This window comes from Salvelinus namaycush, chromosome 2 (assembly GCF_016432855.1).
Source record: "Salvelinus namaycush isolate Seneca chromosome 2, SaNama_1.0, whole genome shotgun sequence".
Classification (NCBI taxonomy): domain Eukaryota; kingdom Metazoa; phylum Chordata; class Actinopteri; order Salmoniformes; family Salmonidae; genus Salvelinus; species Salvelinus namaycush.
This window is the reverse complement of record NC_052308.1, coordinates 60628113-60643713: the sequence shown is the minus strand read 5'-3', so window position 1 is coordinate 60643713 and position 15601 is coordinate 60628113. Positions and strand designations below refer to the sequence as shown.

General features: G+C 43.6%; 1 protein-coding gene across 2 annotated transcripts in view; it reads left to right on the top strand.

The window, feature by feature from the left end:
• The window catches only part of LOC120065284 (striatin-like), an 80546-nt gene that overhangs the window by 61222 nt on the left and 3723 nt on the right, over positions 1-15601 (top strand). For both annotated transcript variants that reach the window (XM_039016166.1, XM_039016158.1), the window contains exons 5-17: positions 1575-1745; positions 2005-2140; positions 4427-4586; positions 7307-7417; positions 9214-9357; positions 9645-9781; positions 11865-12040; positions 12499-12546; positions 12804-12925; positions 13274-13441; positions 14445-14585; positions 15041-15142; positions 15321-15407. In XM_039016166.1, the coding sequence (XP_038872094.1) occupies positions 1575-1745; positions 2005-2140; positions 4427-4586; positions 7307-7417; positions 9214-9357; positions 9645-9781; positions 11865-12040; positions 12499-12546; positions 12804-12925; positions 13274-13441; positions 14445-14585; positions 15041-15142; positions 15321-15407 (1703 nt within the window). The remainder of the gene's footprint in view (positions 1-1574; positions 1746-2004; positions 2141-4426; positions 4587-7306; positions 7418-9213; positions 9358-9644; positions 9782-11864; positions 12041-12498; positions 12547-12803; positions 12926-13273; positions 13442-14444; positions 14586-15040; positions 15143-15320; positions 15408-15601) is intronic.

The window sequence follows — 15601 nt, the reverse complement described above, 5'->3', positions numbered from 1 at the left end:
CGGACCTGACAGAGAGAAGAGAGAAAGAATAGGGGGGAAAATATTGAAGAGTGATGGGAAGAGGGCAGAGCAGAGAATCATGGAGTGCAGCTAGTCTGAAGACAGTTAAAAGAAGAAAATAGACAAAGTAAAGTTCAACAGACACTTGATCAGAGTCCAACATTCATTGTTACACCTATTGACTTCTGGCTCTAAAATATTTGAAATTTTCTCAACAATTGAACTAAAATAGTTTTAATAATAAATACTAGGTTTTGGCTAATTTGCGTTCCTCTGTGCATGTTATGAGCAGTTTTACCCATTGGGAAGTTGCACATCGCTCCAATACCTACAGCATACAAGGCCTTATGTTAGCAAGAATATGTGCTTATTGCCAAAATAGATCAAGCAATAAATCTGGGCACTAAATTGTATTATCCTTGGATGACGTCCTTGGATGGATGAAGGAATGTGAATGCAGCGTCTCATTGAGAGGAAATGTGTGTGTTCTGTGTGTATTGTCTCTGGTGTGTGTCTGTGTAACGAAGCACAGTGTCCGAGACCGAGATGGTGTTAGACCATGAATGGAGGATTGTGTCGGGGCATTCAGGGCTCCTGCAACTGGAGAGGCTGGTACAGCAAGAGACGGAGAGGAACTTTTTTTTCTCCTCTCCCCCTTCCCTCGTTCTGTTAAAGCTTGCACAAGACGCTGTTTTATCAAAACCGCCGACCTTGGAGCATCAGCATCAGAACTTAAGCGCGTCTTGAAGGAATCAGGATAGAAGGGTGTCATCTTGATTTTGGTTTTACCTACCAAGTGAGGTATGTTGTGGTTTTGGAGAGCTTTCATGAAATTTTGCATTTGATCTTATTAAGTTGGCTTAAGATTCTATTCATGTGTCGTTTTAATTGGTTCCATTATGCAGTACTGTTTCATTCCCTTGTTGTGCAGTGACTGAAAACTGTTTTTTTTCTTCTGCTCGGAGGGAAATAGTTTTTCAGTCAATTGCTTTCTTTGGACACTATGGTATATAAAGGAACATGTTTGTTTTCTTCAGAAACTGTATCCTATAAAGTAGGCCATATTGATGAGTTATGGCTTGTTTGCCTTTAACAAATCTTTTTTTTTCTCCAGGATTTTGTCTTTGTTGTCTAATCCAGTACATCTTGCTCCTGAAATGGTCAATGTCCTGCTCTATCCTGTCCGACTAACACACCAGGAACTCCTCCACTTTAAATACAGTTAACTCCAAATAACTCTACTTAAATATGAATGAAAATAGTTTTAGAAACACTTTCAAGTGTAATTTTATCCCTTTAATCTTGACTCTAATCGTCTGTTTTGAAACCTAATTTACAGTGATTAGCGTGACACACCAAATATCATAATCAGTCGTAAAAATATGACTAATATAGTCATGTCGCTTCTGCAATGTTATGTGAAAACTAGAGTAGATGGAAGTTGCACCTAGGATTTAGAGCTGGTCCTAGATCAGTGCTTAAAGACACTTCTCCCTCTACGCACAAAATCTCCAAATTATTAGCCAATCTCTCCCGTAACATTCAGCCGGGCCTTACTTTCTCCACTCCTCCAGGTACCTTCAGGAGGTGGGCTACACGGACACCATCTTGGATGTGAAGTCCCAGAGGGTCAGAGCGCTGCTGGGCCTGGCTGGAGACTCCGGAGAAAGGCCGTCGGACAGGAAACCGGAACCCATGGTGAACGGCACTGAGCCATCTTTGCTGAAGGACAGCGGCATGATCAGGTGAGCAACTGCTAATGACTATTGCTGTTGTTATTGTTAAATGCTGTTGTTGTAGTTGGTGCTAAATTTATTGCCATCACTAATGCTATTGTTGTAGCTATTGCTAATGCTATTGTCGTAGCCATTGCTAATGCTATCACTAATGGATAACTAGCATTCATCAAGGAAATCCAGTGAGAAATTGCAAGTGTAGAAGTCCTGCATTGTTTTTGTGTTCTCACTAACATCTGTCTTGCTTTCTCTCTGTTCTCTCCATCAGTAAACCTGACATGTCTGACTCGGCCACTGTCCTTGAGGCCTTCAAGTTCATAGAAAGCGCCGCCGCCGAGTTTAGCGACGAGGAGGACGACGAAGACAGCGAAGGGAGGGACAAGACTATTATGAACTTGGCCACTGTAAGCAAGGACACACGCACGCACACGCACACACACACACACACACACACACACACACACACACATTCATGATGTGACTTTGGCTTCTTCATGGGGCAATTCTAATTAGCCATTAGCAATATCATTAGCAATAGAGTAACAGCCGGAACCCTATTGAATTAGCGACAGGCAGCAATAACAGTCAAACAGAACCAGTAGCAGTCACAAGCCATGTTGGCTCATTCCTCGTACTTCATTCTAGGGTGGTGATAAAATTAAGTGATACAATTTCACTTATGTTACAAAATACATTTTACCAAGACAAATATGAATATTCATGTTCTGAATCAGTGGGGTCTTTCTCTAACATATTAACATTATATTCAAAAAGTTAGAATTCGTATCCGAATACATCCGATAATAAGCACCAATCAGTGTTGACATAGTGGTGCAGGTTTCTCTTAACTTTTGAGGATTTTACATTTTGTGGTCGTCGTCTCCCAAGTTGTTTCTGTGTGTCACAAAAAGCGAAGTTAGCATGACACAAGCTGAATTAAATGTAAAAGTATTTAAAAATTAAAAGCTTGGTATAAGCTCCATTGACATTTCAGAGAAGCTTGTTTTTGTGAGAAATCACGAATTTCAAATTAATACGAAAGCGTATACTACAATATGAAAATACTACATGTCATTTCTCAAAATGGATATACATCTTACTTACAGTTGAAGTCGGAAGTTTACATACACTTAGGTTGGAGTCATTAAAACTCGTTTTTCAACCACTCCACAAATTTCTTGTTAACAAACTATAGTTTTGGTAAGTCGGTTAGGACATCTACTAGTAATTTTGCATGGCTTTAGAAGCTTCTGATAGGCTAATTGACATCATTTGAGTCAACTGGAAGTGTACATGTGGATGTATTTCAAGGCCTACCTTCAAACTCAGTGCATCTTTGCTTGACATCATAAGAAAATCAAAAGAAATCAGCCAAGACCTCTGGGGAAAAAATTGTAGACCTCCACAAGTCTGGTTCATCCTTGGGAGAAATTTCCAAACGCCTGAAGGTACCATGTTCATCTGCACAAACAATAGTATGCAAGTATAAACACCATGGGACCATGCAGCCGCCATACCGCTCAGGAAGGAGATGCGTTCTGTCTCCTGGACATGAACTTACTTTGGTGCGAAAAGGGCAAATCAATCCCAGAACAACAGCAAAGGACCTTGTGAAGATGCTGGAGGAAACGGGTACAAAAGTATCTATATCCACAGTAAAACGACTCCTATATCGTCATAACCGGAAAGCCCGCTCAGCAAGGAAGAAGCCACTGCTCCAAAACGGTTTGCAACTGCACATGGGGACATCATACTTTTTGGAGAAATGTCCTCTGGTCTGATGAAACAAAAATAGAACTGTTTGGCCATAATGACCATCGTGATGTTTGGAGGAAAAAGGGGGAGGATTGCAAGCCGAAGAACACCATCCCAACCGGGAAGCATGGGGGTGGCAGCATCATGTTGTGGGGGTGCTTTGCTGCAGGAGGGACTGGTGCACTTCACAAAATAGATGGCATCATGAGGGTGGAAAATTGTGGCCAAAATGAAGCAACATCTCAAAAAATCAGTCAGGAAGTTAAAGCTTGGTCGAAAATGGGTCTTCTAAATGGACAAGCATACTTCCAAAGCTGTTGCAAAATGGTTTAAGGACAACAAAGTCAAGGTATTGGAGTGGCCATCACAAAGCCCTGACCTCAATCCTATAGAACATTTGTGGGCAGATCTGAAAAAGCGTGCCCCAAGCAAGGAGGCCTGCAAACCTGACTCAGTTACACCAGCTCTGTCAGAAGGAGTGGGCCAAAATTCACCCAACTTATTGTGGGAAGTTTGTGGAAGGCTACCCAAAACATTTCACCCAAATTAAACCATTTAAAGGCAATGCTACCAAATACTAATTGAGTGTATGTAAACTTCTGACTCACTGGGAATGTGATGAAAGAAATAAAAGCTGAAATAAATCATTCTCTACTATTATTCTGACATTTCACGTTCTTAAAATAAAGTGGTGATCCTAACTGACCTAAGACAGGGAATTTTTACTAGGATTAAATGTCAGGAATTGTGAAACTGAGTTTAAATGTATTTGGCTAAAGTGTATGTAAACTTCCGACTTCAACTGTATATATTGTTTTTTGTCCTTTCCCCGTTTTTGATTGGACACCCTACTCATTCAGACCTACACTTTCACTCAAGTCATTCAGTCACTCAGACCCCCTCTCTGTCTCTTCAACCCTCTCTGTCTTCCACAGATGGTGAGGAAGAAGACGTCTTCGTCACCCTCCTCATCCTCGGACATGAGTGACGACCAGGACACGGAGGAGGCCCTGAAGGGCTTTGACTTCCTGGCCAGCCCAGATGAGATGGACGGCTCGCCCGATGTCCGGAGTGCCGAAGACAGAGGAGACTGGGGTGAGGGGGACTTGGTTGGTTGGTTGGTTGAACACTCAAACTAGAATGGTAAAGTTTACATGTGGGCCAAAGTAACTTATTGGGGGCAGTGGGTCTACTAGTAGGCCCAGTCAACAGTGAAGGGGAAATGTTGACCGCGGATCATAATTGGAACAGTGGACTATAGTGGCCATAGTAGGACTATAGTGGCAAATAAGTGGGGACAGGCATGTATTCTCAGGACACTAGAGCATAAAAGGGACAGGAGGGCCATAGAAAGAGGACAGTAGACCAAAGGGAGGACGAGTGGGCCATAGCAGGGACAGTTGGGTCAAGAGAACATTGAGCGTAACTAGGTTTCCTGCTCTAGCTCCACAGAACAGTCCCCACTGAGGGGACCTACCCTTCCCTCAATCGCCCACTCACACAGAACCCTGTATTCTCTGACCTAGTCTTCACACAGACACAGCTGGCCACCTGGCTACTGTGGCTCCTTTATCCCCTTCAGCTAACAAAGAACCCCCTTCACTCCCGTCACCTAGCAATGCCTTGTGTTTATCTCCACTCAGTGACAAAGGTCATTCCCACGCAATCAGTGAGTCAGCGTGTCACAGGTCAGGCAGCAGTCAGTTGAGTTGCACTGCCAAAGAGGAGCAGATGATGTGGCGTCGCTGGTTGTGTGACAGAGGAAGCCAGAGGGATCCAGTTGAAGGCATAGTATGCATATTGGAAGATCGCCTATGTTCATAGTAAATACTAAGTAATATGCTAGTGTAGACATTAGAACACAGCCACAACAAATGACCAATTGTCTATGATGCATTGACCCACTGACTAGATGTTGACAATCCAGTTAATTTTATAAATATTATAATTCAATAGTAGTTCATATAAATAATGGTGACAATTAAAAAAATACTATTCTTGTGTTATTGGGATAATTTGGTCAGCTTGCATGCAAAACTGAGTTGTTTGCATTTCTCTATGTTAACCATAATTGAAGAAGCCATGAGCTGAACACACAGCAAAGGACGGCTAGATGGATGGATGGTATTAAAGGTCCAGCGGCAGCGAGGCGCTTCGCTGATCAGTTATGAAACAGAGTTGTCATCAGCAGCTCTGTGCTCTCAAGTGTTCATCTCCTCCGCTTGAGCCCACACACTGGGATCAGACCAAGGATATCTTTTTTTTTTTTTTTTTCAAGGATATCTTTTTATTTTATTTTCACCTTTATTTAACCAGGTAGGCCAGTTGAGAACAAGTTCTCATTTACAACTGCGACCTGGCCAAGATAAAGCCAAGCAGTGCGACAAAAACAACAACACCGAGTTGCACATAAACAAACGTACAGTCAATAACACATCAGAAAAGAAAATTAGGAAGATCTATGTACAGTGGGTGCAAATGTAGAGGAGTAGGGAGGAAGGCAATAAATAGGCCATAGAGGTGAAAATAATTACAGTTTAGCATTAATACTGGAGTGATAGATATGCAGATGAAGATGTGCAAGTAGAGATACTGGGGTGCAAAAGAACACGAGGGTATGTCCTAATGGCACCCTATTCCCTATATGGTGCACTATTTTTGATCTGAGCCCTATGGACCATGTATGATTATGCCTGCATTTGAACTTAGGAATAGTGATATGCTTATAGGTATAGATACAGATAACTCCCCCACATAATTGGAATTTTTTTGTTGAAATACATTATTTGTTGTGTTTTTAGTTCTTTAGCCAGCTCACACTATAAAACCTACATGGTTGCTGCTTTTGACATATAGAACATTTCAAAACATGATGGACTACTGTTGAATGGCATTGCATTTTCTTTTTTTTTGGGGGGGGGGTATTGAATGTTATTTGCATTGTCTTAACATTAGCATGTTATGCTGTTATTGACGTTGCGGCACAAAGGACAAAGCCTTGCAGAGACTTAGTGAGGCATGGCATGACGGCTGTTCACCATATGCTTTGTTGTCACCTTATTTGGCTGGACACAGCTTTCTTTGACATGAATATTTTTGAATACATTAACGCAAAAAATGTCAGGATTGCTGCCGGCCATCAAATTCAACATTTGATGTCAGCTGTATTTTTTTTGTCGGAAGCCAATCTGGCTTTTTACAACTCTTCCCCCCCCCCTCGAATCCTTTGTTTAATGGCAGTTTTGTGTTTCCATATCGAGTGGCGCAGAGACGGTAACCCTCAGGCATGATTCTATTCTCCTGTTCCATCCCTGTTTGTTGTCATATGAGGAGAATTTTACCGATTCTCTTCCTGACTGACCCCAATGTGTTGACATCACCCCCCCCCTATATTTGCTTTGAGATAGGCCCGAAGGCCTGTAGAAAACATAAACTTGGGGCTCTCGGTGGTGGGAGGGGGGAGTATTACAGGAAGAATTTCCATCACACACTTTTTTACATACTGCAACAAATGGCAATAATGCAACATACTATACATTGCCGTTCTCAAACCCAGATCTTCCTGCCCGTAGGCAAACTCGCTAACCACTGCTCCAATAGGGGTAATACACATGGGGGGGGTTGTAGGCAAGTGTCTGCAATACATTTTACAGGTTATATATATATTAGGATTAGAGGCCATCTTCACTTGAACCACCTTTTAATTTCATAACACTTTGGATTTGAGTTTCGTTTGGTCTGGTTCAATAGAAAGTTCTGGACACTGACCGGCTTCTCGGTTTCTGCCTTCCCCCAACCCCTTCCTTCGGGTGTAGAGAAGGAAGAGCAGTGCCCCATGCCCGAGGCCTGGGACGTGGACCAGGGCCTCATAGCCCAACTCAAGGAGCAGTACAGGAAGGAGCGCAAGGGCAAAAAGGGGGTGAAGAGTAAGTCTGTCAGGCCTCCCCTTCTTTCTTTCTCGCCATTGCTTTCTATCTCTTTCTTTCTCCTTGTCCTGGCGATAAGAGCTTCTCTCTCTTCTTTCTCTTCTCTCTCTCTCTCTCTCTCTCTCTCTCTCGGGTTGAGGTCAACTATATCATGCAAAAATTATATTTAACAGACACGTTAAGCATGTTAGAGACACTATTCCTCCCATCGCTTCGTTTTGGCGCTCCTTTTCGGCCATCTGGCACCACCTTCTCCATGTTTGTCTGCTTCTGTGTGTGGCTCCGCGCGTACATGTTTGTATGTTAACATTTTAATGGGATTGCAATACACTGCCTCTCCTCACAGTGCTCAGACCCGCGCAGGACAATTTGATCACTCTTGTAAGTGATCGATCACTATAACCACATTCACTATAAGAAAAGTGCACTGTGCTGCATTCCTAATCCTCTCGCTGTATCAACATTACTCATTGCTGTTTTAAGTTGCACCCATAGAAATATAATTACTAAAAAGGGCATAGCCCATCAGACCACAGCAATTTGACTGCACCCTCACGGGTACACTCAGTATGAGTGAAATGGCTTACCCATTATGGCCTCATTGTCTTGAATGGGTGTGCCCCTTCTAGTAATTCTATGTCTATGGTTGCACCATCCTACACTTGAGACATTCCATCCTGCTTCGTCGTGTTTGTACCTGTCTTTATTATGCCATAGGTTATCAGCTGCACCTGTGTCTTTATGTGTGCTGGTTCCTTTTTTCTGTCTCGGTATTTTTCAACCATTCCAACTTCTTATTTTCCCTGAAAGTATGCCGGTGTCAGTGACTTAACGGTCTCCTTTCCTCCCAAACTTAAGTTGCTTTCGTTGTTCTATGAGTTATTTCTATGTTCTAGCTACGAAGTTGTCTTTTGCCAAGCATCAGCCATGGACCTGCTCTTCAATCTGCTTATTTGTGTCTTCAGTCTTATAAAGTTTCTGAGTATTTAAATAAAAAAATATTTTTAAAAGTCCCTTTATTTAACTAGGCAAGTCAGTTAAGAACAAATTGTTATTTTTAATGACGGCCTAGGAACAGTAGATTAACTGCCTTGTTCAGGGGCAGAACAACAGATTTTTACCTTGTCAGCTCAGGGATTCGATCTAGCAACATTTCAGTTACTGGCCCAACGCTCTAACCACTAGGCTATCTGCTGCCCCTGAGTAGCAGTGCTGAGCTAGGATCAGGTTCCCCCTGTCCATAAAATCATATCAATTATTATCTAAAAGGCTGAACTGATCCTTAATCAGCACTGCTACTTTGTGATGCTTTATGAATACGGGCCCTGTTATCTTGTCCATTCTCTGCATCACTTTTTGATTGTGTTCAATCAGCCTTCCAGCAGGGGTCTCCAACTCCCAGCTACTTGGAGTGCAGTCTTTTGTTCCAGACCAGCACTAATGCACCTGATTCAACTAATGGTTCAGACTGAAAAATGTGGATTATTTGAAACTGATTAGTAGTGCTGGGCTGGTACAAAACTCTACGCACCCAGTAACTCCAAAGAGCCGGTGACCCCTGCCCTACGGTATTTAAGATGAGGATTGCGTGCCCTTCTACTCTAAGATGATGACCTTCCATTCTCCTCTCCTCGTCTTCCTTATCCCTCTCCTTTCTTTCTTTGACTCTTCTCCTTCCTGATCCTCTCTGTATACTGCTACTTCTCCTCTTCCTCCTTCTTCCTCCCTCTCCTTTCCTTCTTTGTCTCTACTCCTTCTCCTCCATGATCCTCTTCTCATCTTCCTCCTCCTCCCAGGGCCTAACCGGTCCAAACTGCAGGATATGCTGGCCAACCTGCGAGATGCCGAGGACCTCCCCTCCATGCAGCCCCCCGTGACACCGCCCTCCCGGCCCAGCGTCCCCAGGCTCAACGAGCACGAAGTAGGCCACCCCGAGGAAGGTAAGACGAGAGCTTAATTGTCCCCAAAGGGTTTGAATTTACAGAGTGCACAATTTCCAAATATACACAAATGACTGTAAATAATTTAATTTACAAATTGACAATTTTACACAACACCATCTAATAGGCCCAAATACCAGTAGCTGTCATTTAGTGTTTTGACTTCTTTTTGTCCGTCTGTTAATTTTTACCTACTTTTCTGGTATCTGCCTGTCTAATTTGTTTGTCTGGCTCTGTCCCTCTGCCTGGTCTGTCCATCTATCTCACTGTCCGTCCATCCATCCCAGTGGAGGCCATGACGTTTCCGCCCACGTCAGGGAAGTCGTTCATCATGGGGCCGGACGAGGCGGCGGAGAGCGAGCTGGGCCTGGGCGAGCTGGCGGGCCTCACTGTGGCCAATGAGGCAGACAGCCTGGCCTACGACGTGAGTACCTACATCTGCAGGGAAGGGAGGATAAGGAAGGAAGAGAGGGTGAGGGGGAGTAAGGGGGGCGTGGCCAACAAAGCCGACAGCCTGGTCTACAATTTGAGTGGCGTCAGTCCTTCCTTACACTTGAAGCTCTCAATCTGCTCCACTACAGCCCCGTTGATGAGAATGGTGGTGTGCTCGGTCCTCCTTTTCCTGTAGTCCACAATCATCCCCTTTATCTTGATCACGTTGAGGGAGAGGTTGTCATGACCACAGCAATCATAAAAAATTAAGGAAAACAGGCGACACGGACATGGCAATCTTTTGACAGACAGGACAACATTCAGCTAATCAGATCAAAGGGCACCACCACCAAACAGCGGGCAGCAGCATTCACAAATTACATTTTCTGCTGTATATATAAATATGGTGTGTTCGCACCCAGGTAAATTAGCTATTTATCTACATGACCTAAAGCCTGTGGAGCCCCATGGACAACTCTTTCAGCACTTAGGTCCCTCGGGGCAGCAAATATCTACTGCTTTACATTTCCATGTAGAAAAATATCAATTGATTGGCTAGATTTAGAGACTTTGAGCTTCTAAACTAGAATACTAAGTCGAAAGGCATATACAGTGCCTTCGAAAAGTATTCAGACTCTAAAATGGATTAAATAAAAAAATGTCCCAATCTACAAACAATACCCCATAATGACAAAGCGAAAACAGGTTTTTAGACGTTTTTGCAGCAGGGACTGGGAGACTAGTCAACATCGAGGGAAAGTACAGAGAGATCCTATTCTAGAGCGCTCAGGTTCACCTTCCAACAGGACACCGAGCCTAAGCACGCAGCCAAGACAACACAGGAGTGGCTTCGAGACGAGTCTCAATGTCCTTGAGTGGCCCAGCCAGAGCCCGGACTTGAACCTGATCGAACATCTCTGGAGAGACCTGAAAATAGCTGTGCAGCGACGCTCCCCATCCAACCTGACAGAGCTTGAGAGGATCTGCAGAAAATACAGATGTGCCAAGCTTGTAGCGTCGTACCCAAGAAGACTCGAGGCTGTAATCGCTGCCAAAGATGCTGTAACAAAGTACTGAGTAAAGGGTCTGAATACTTATGTGAATGTGATATTTCATATATTTTTGTGGAAAAAGTTATGGGGTCTGAATACTTTCTGAATGCACTGTATTTATCTAAAGGTCCAACCTATTTTTCAAAGCTTTCAAAATGTCTATTTAAACAGGCTAGTCTGATTAGCATGGGCTTTGACTTTCGCTTTTATTGACACACACACACACACACACAGAGGCACTCGCACACACAGAGACACAGGCACATACGTGCACATACACACTCCAGATCAATTGAATGTGAAGTGAACTGCGGTTGTATTGCTGTGGAGAGCTAGCATGCAAATTGAGGTTGTGGTAGTGTCATATTGCTCAGTTGGACCCAGTGTGGGAGGACACCTTAGTGTTAGAATTATATTTATATGATGGACACTCATCTCAAAATAGGAATGGATTTGTGTGCGTTAAATAACATTAACATTTGTGTGGTAACTTTCATACAAAGATGTTGCAGCTCTAACAAGCAGGAAATTAAAAGGATATGCAGTGACTGGGGTCTACCGGGGTCAAGCCCAAGAGGCACATTGCAGACATATTTAGCAGACTCGGTGAAGAGCATAGCGCCACTGAACTTGCATTGCAAACAGGAACAACCTTTTTTTTTTTAAAGTCTGGCGTGACCAGGTAAGTTAGTTTTTGTAAATTGAAATAAGTCAAAACTAGTGACTCCTAGCTTGCTATACCTTCTGAAACATTATTGTACAGCACTTAGGCTTGAATCCTAATAATAAGTGCTTGCTTGAGAAAGCTAAACAAAAACAAGCAAATAACAGCTGTAAGACAGTAGGTCTGGACTGCGATTTTCAGCTGGAGTTGGAGCCTCAAACAGATGGAGAGACAATCAAGATGGAACCACATGGCTTGAGCAAAGGGAGGAGGTGGTCAGAAGGGGGACATCTGTGGGCATAACTTGCATTTTGTTGCATATCTCCAATTGACATCAAAACTCTGTCATTTTAACTCAGGTGAGCAACAGTCAGGATGCGCTGCGGAAGACATGGAGCCCCAAGTTCACGCTGCGGAGCCACTTTGACTCCATCCGGGGCCTGGCCTTCCACCCCGTGGAGCCCGTCCTGGTCACTGCCTCCGAGGACCACACCCTCAAACTGTGGAACCTCCAGAAGACCGCCCCCGCCAAGAAGTAAGAGCTCACATAGGCCTACCCTGTTGTCAGTCAAACACCTGGGTTGTATTTACTAGACCCAAAACAATTCAAATGTTTGCCTTTATTTAACCAGGTAAGTAATCGAGAACACATTCTCTTTAACAATAACGACCTGACCAAGATAAGAGCGATACACAGTAGTAAAGAAACTCTCGGTGTGCACTAATGAATACGACCCAGCTGTCAGTCAAAGAGAATGATGCTTTTAAGCAGGTACCTAAGTAGTGAAAGTGGGTAACTTGGTCACTTTCAATGGGGTAAGAGTCATTTGGAATTGTTAAGAGCACTATTGCGAAAAGACAATCGATAGCTAAAGCATGCCTTTTTCTGCTTATGCATTTCTGATGGCTGTAATGGGCCATTTTGTTCTACTTAGCGTATGTTCGTTGAATATGTACATCAAAGGTAGTTATATCCCCTGTCTGTCTTCCTAGGTGTGCTGCCCTAGATGTGGAGCCCATCTATACATTCAGGGCCCATCGGTGAGTAACCTTCCTTATCCACTAATAACCCAACCTTTTTATAAATGGACAGCTGGACCGATACTCTTGTATACATGAATCATTTGTTCAAGAAAATTAACTTTATCTTTGCATAAGTTTAAAAAAAAAATTTTTTTTTAAATGGTTGAATTTTATAATGACAGGTATTGCCACTTTCTCCTGTAGCGGTGTTGTGTTTTGTCTTCCCCAAAACAAGTTGAAGTTAATAATGAGATGAGTTTTCCTGTCTTCTGTAGGGGTGCGGTGTTGTGTGTGACCATGAGCTCTACAGGGGAGCAGTGCTTCAGTGGGGGGGTGGATGGAACCATTCAGAGTTGGAACACCCCCAACCCCAATATCGACCCCTATGACTCATATGGTACGCCCCCAAGATCCCTTAGCTACACCTCTGATTATTAGCACATTTCTCTTGTTTCATATTCTCTTCATCTCTTCACTGATCTCTTGACTCTTTCTTTCTCTCTCTACCTCTGTTTTCCCTTTCCCTACATAGCTCTCTAACTTTCCACCTGACACTCCTTTCATCCTCCTCTTTCACTCTTCTCTTTTTTTGCCCCCTGTCTCCACATGATCTTTCGTTCTCTATCATTCCCTCTCTCCTTTTCCCCTCCCTCCTTTTAACTCTCCCCACCTCTTAATTCTGTATCTCTCCCTCATCTCTCTTTCCCTCTCCCTCCTAACTCTCCCTCTCTCTTTCCTGCCATAGAGCCCTCAGTGCTGCGGGGGGCGCTGCTTGGTCACACTGACTCAGTGTGGGGAGTGGTCTACAGCTCGGCCCACCAGCGCCTGCTCTCCTGCTCCGGGGACGGCACTGTGCGCCTGTGGAACGCTGCCAACACCTCCCCCGCACTCGCCGTCTTCAACGAGAAAGGAGGTGAATTGCCTAATTTTCACCTAATGTTCCACAACGCCTGCTCTAGAATCAGCTTACAAAGCATCTAATTGACCCTCTTACACAGACTTTTCCACATAACCACTGCTCTGGGATCAGCTTATAAAATATTCGTAATTTCACACTATACAATGACCTAGAATCCGCTCCATAAAGAGTTACTCCGGGGTTTCCCCAAACTAGGGGTCGCAACACCATGTAGGGTCGCCTGATGGGGGGGGAGGGGGAATGGGGTCGGGAGAGAAAATTGACGCTTGGTTCATAGAAGGTAGCCGATAGATGCGGTTGTAAGAATCAGAGGGGTTTCTGTTTTCTTCCTACAAATGTGTCCATCTTCTGAATGGTTTATTCTACTATGCCCACACGCCATTAGAACAGAATTGACAAGACCAGGCACTAAATCAGACTGGGGGGGAAAATAACATCATCAATGTTGATCTTCTTTTCTACACAGAAAGCCATACAATATTATTGCCTGCTGATCTTCTGAACTTCCCAATGCCTTTCTGGTGCATTTCAGTCACTTCAAACCATACTGTCTTCAGATTGAAAAACTGTCAAAAATACTATGACTGATTTTGTAATAGACTGTCATAGTCCCAATTTAAAAAAAGTAAACATTGGCCGTTGATTACACAACTTTTTTTACATGGTGGGGTCACGGGTCAAAAAAGTTTGGGAACCTCTGAGTCAATTCAGAACACTACGTGCTCCAAAAAGAGGTCTGACCTAGGACCAGCCAGGTCCCCACAGCCAAAGCCTAACCTCTGTCTGATTCAGAGCGAAACTGATCTAGAATTAGCTCAATTTGGGACACTATCAGCCCCCCCAAAAAAGGCCTGACCTAGGACCAGGTCACCACCATAGAAATAGATGTATAGAATGGCATTCTATTTCTATGGTCACCACACTCAAATCCTGCCCCTTTCAACAGAACTCCTGCTCTAAGATTAGCTCATAACCTTTCCAACTCTGTCGGTTTCAGAGCTGGGCGTCCCCACGTCAGTGGACCTGGTGTGCAGTGAGCCGGCCCACATGGTGACGTCGTTCAGCACGGGGGAGATCGGACTCTTCAACATGGAGACGCGGCAGCTGATCCTCAAGCTGGACCAGACCGGAGAGCCCGGTAAGCTCCGCTGCCATTTCTACACAGTGACTGTATAGATTTGTAACTCAAAAGAGAGTAATTGAGTGCACTATGCGCTCACTGCCTATTCTTGCGCTCTCCCTGTCAATGCCCTTTTACCCCTCTTGTCACAACATAAATGTTTGATTGTGCATTAAAAGTCATGCTTTTATTTTGTTGGTGTACTCTCTTCAGAAAGTTTCCCTAGCTTATTTCTTTGTTTTATTAGCAATAGGGTATAGCAGCTGGTATATTAGTACAGTCTGCAATATAACCCTAGTGCCCACCAATTATGTTATAGCTCTGTGGCTTTTCCTTTCAACTCCCTACTTTTGAATCATTTTGTCTCGAGTTATAACTCCCATTTATCCTGTTGTTCTGACAAATGACTAAATGTAAATGAGAAAGGCTAATCGGGCAATGTTCAATTGAGTTCCATGTCTTGTCACACACAGAAGCCCCGTGCAAGATCAACAAGGTGCTGAGTCACCCCACTCTGCCCATCACCATCACGGCCCAGGAGGACAGACACATCCAGTTCTTCGACAACAACACGGGTGAGCTAGACAGCGGTCATTTTGAACCGACATTCCAGCTGGAATTAAAATGTAAATAAAATGGATACATAGTAAGACAAACACATTTTGTCACACTATAACGTGTACTTATAACAGTTGGTATAAATACAACATTGAGGACAGTGATTTTTGTACTCATCCCGGGTTCCTATTACAGGGAAATGTATTCACTCCATGGTAGCCCACCTGGACGCAGTCACCAGTTTAGCTGTGGATCCCAACGGCTTGTACCTGATGTCTGGCAGTAAGTATTTATCTGGAAACAGGGAAGTACTAGTGTTTATGTTGGTTAGCGTTTCATGTAATTACAGCAATATTGTTCCTTGCATAACTAGAGATAAACTGACAGTGTGGCAAATATCTGAGCACAGAAACGGAAGCCCCCTTCTATCTTTCTTGTGGTAACTTTCACTAAAAGGCAGTTTTAGAATTGTAACG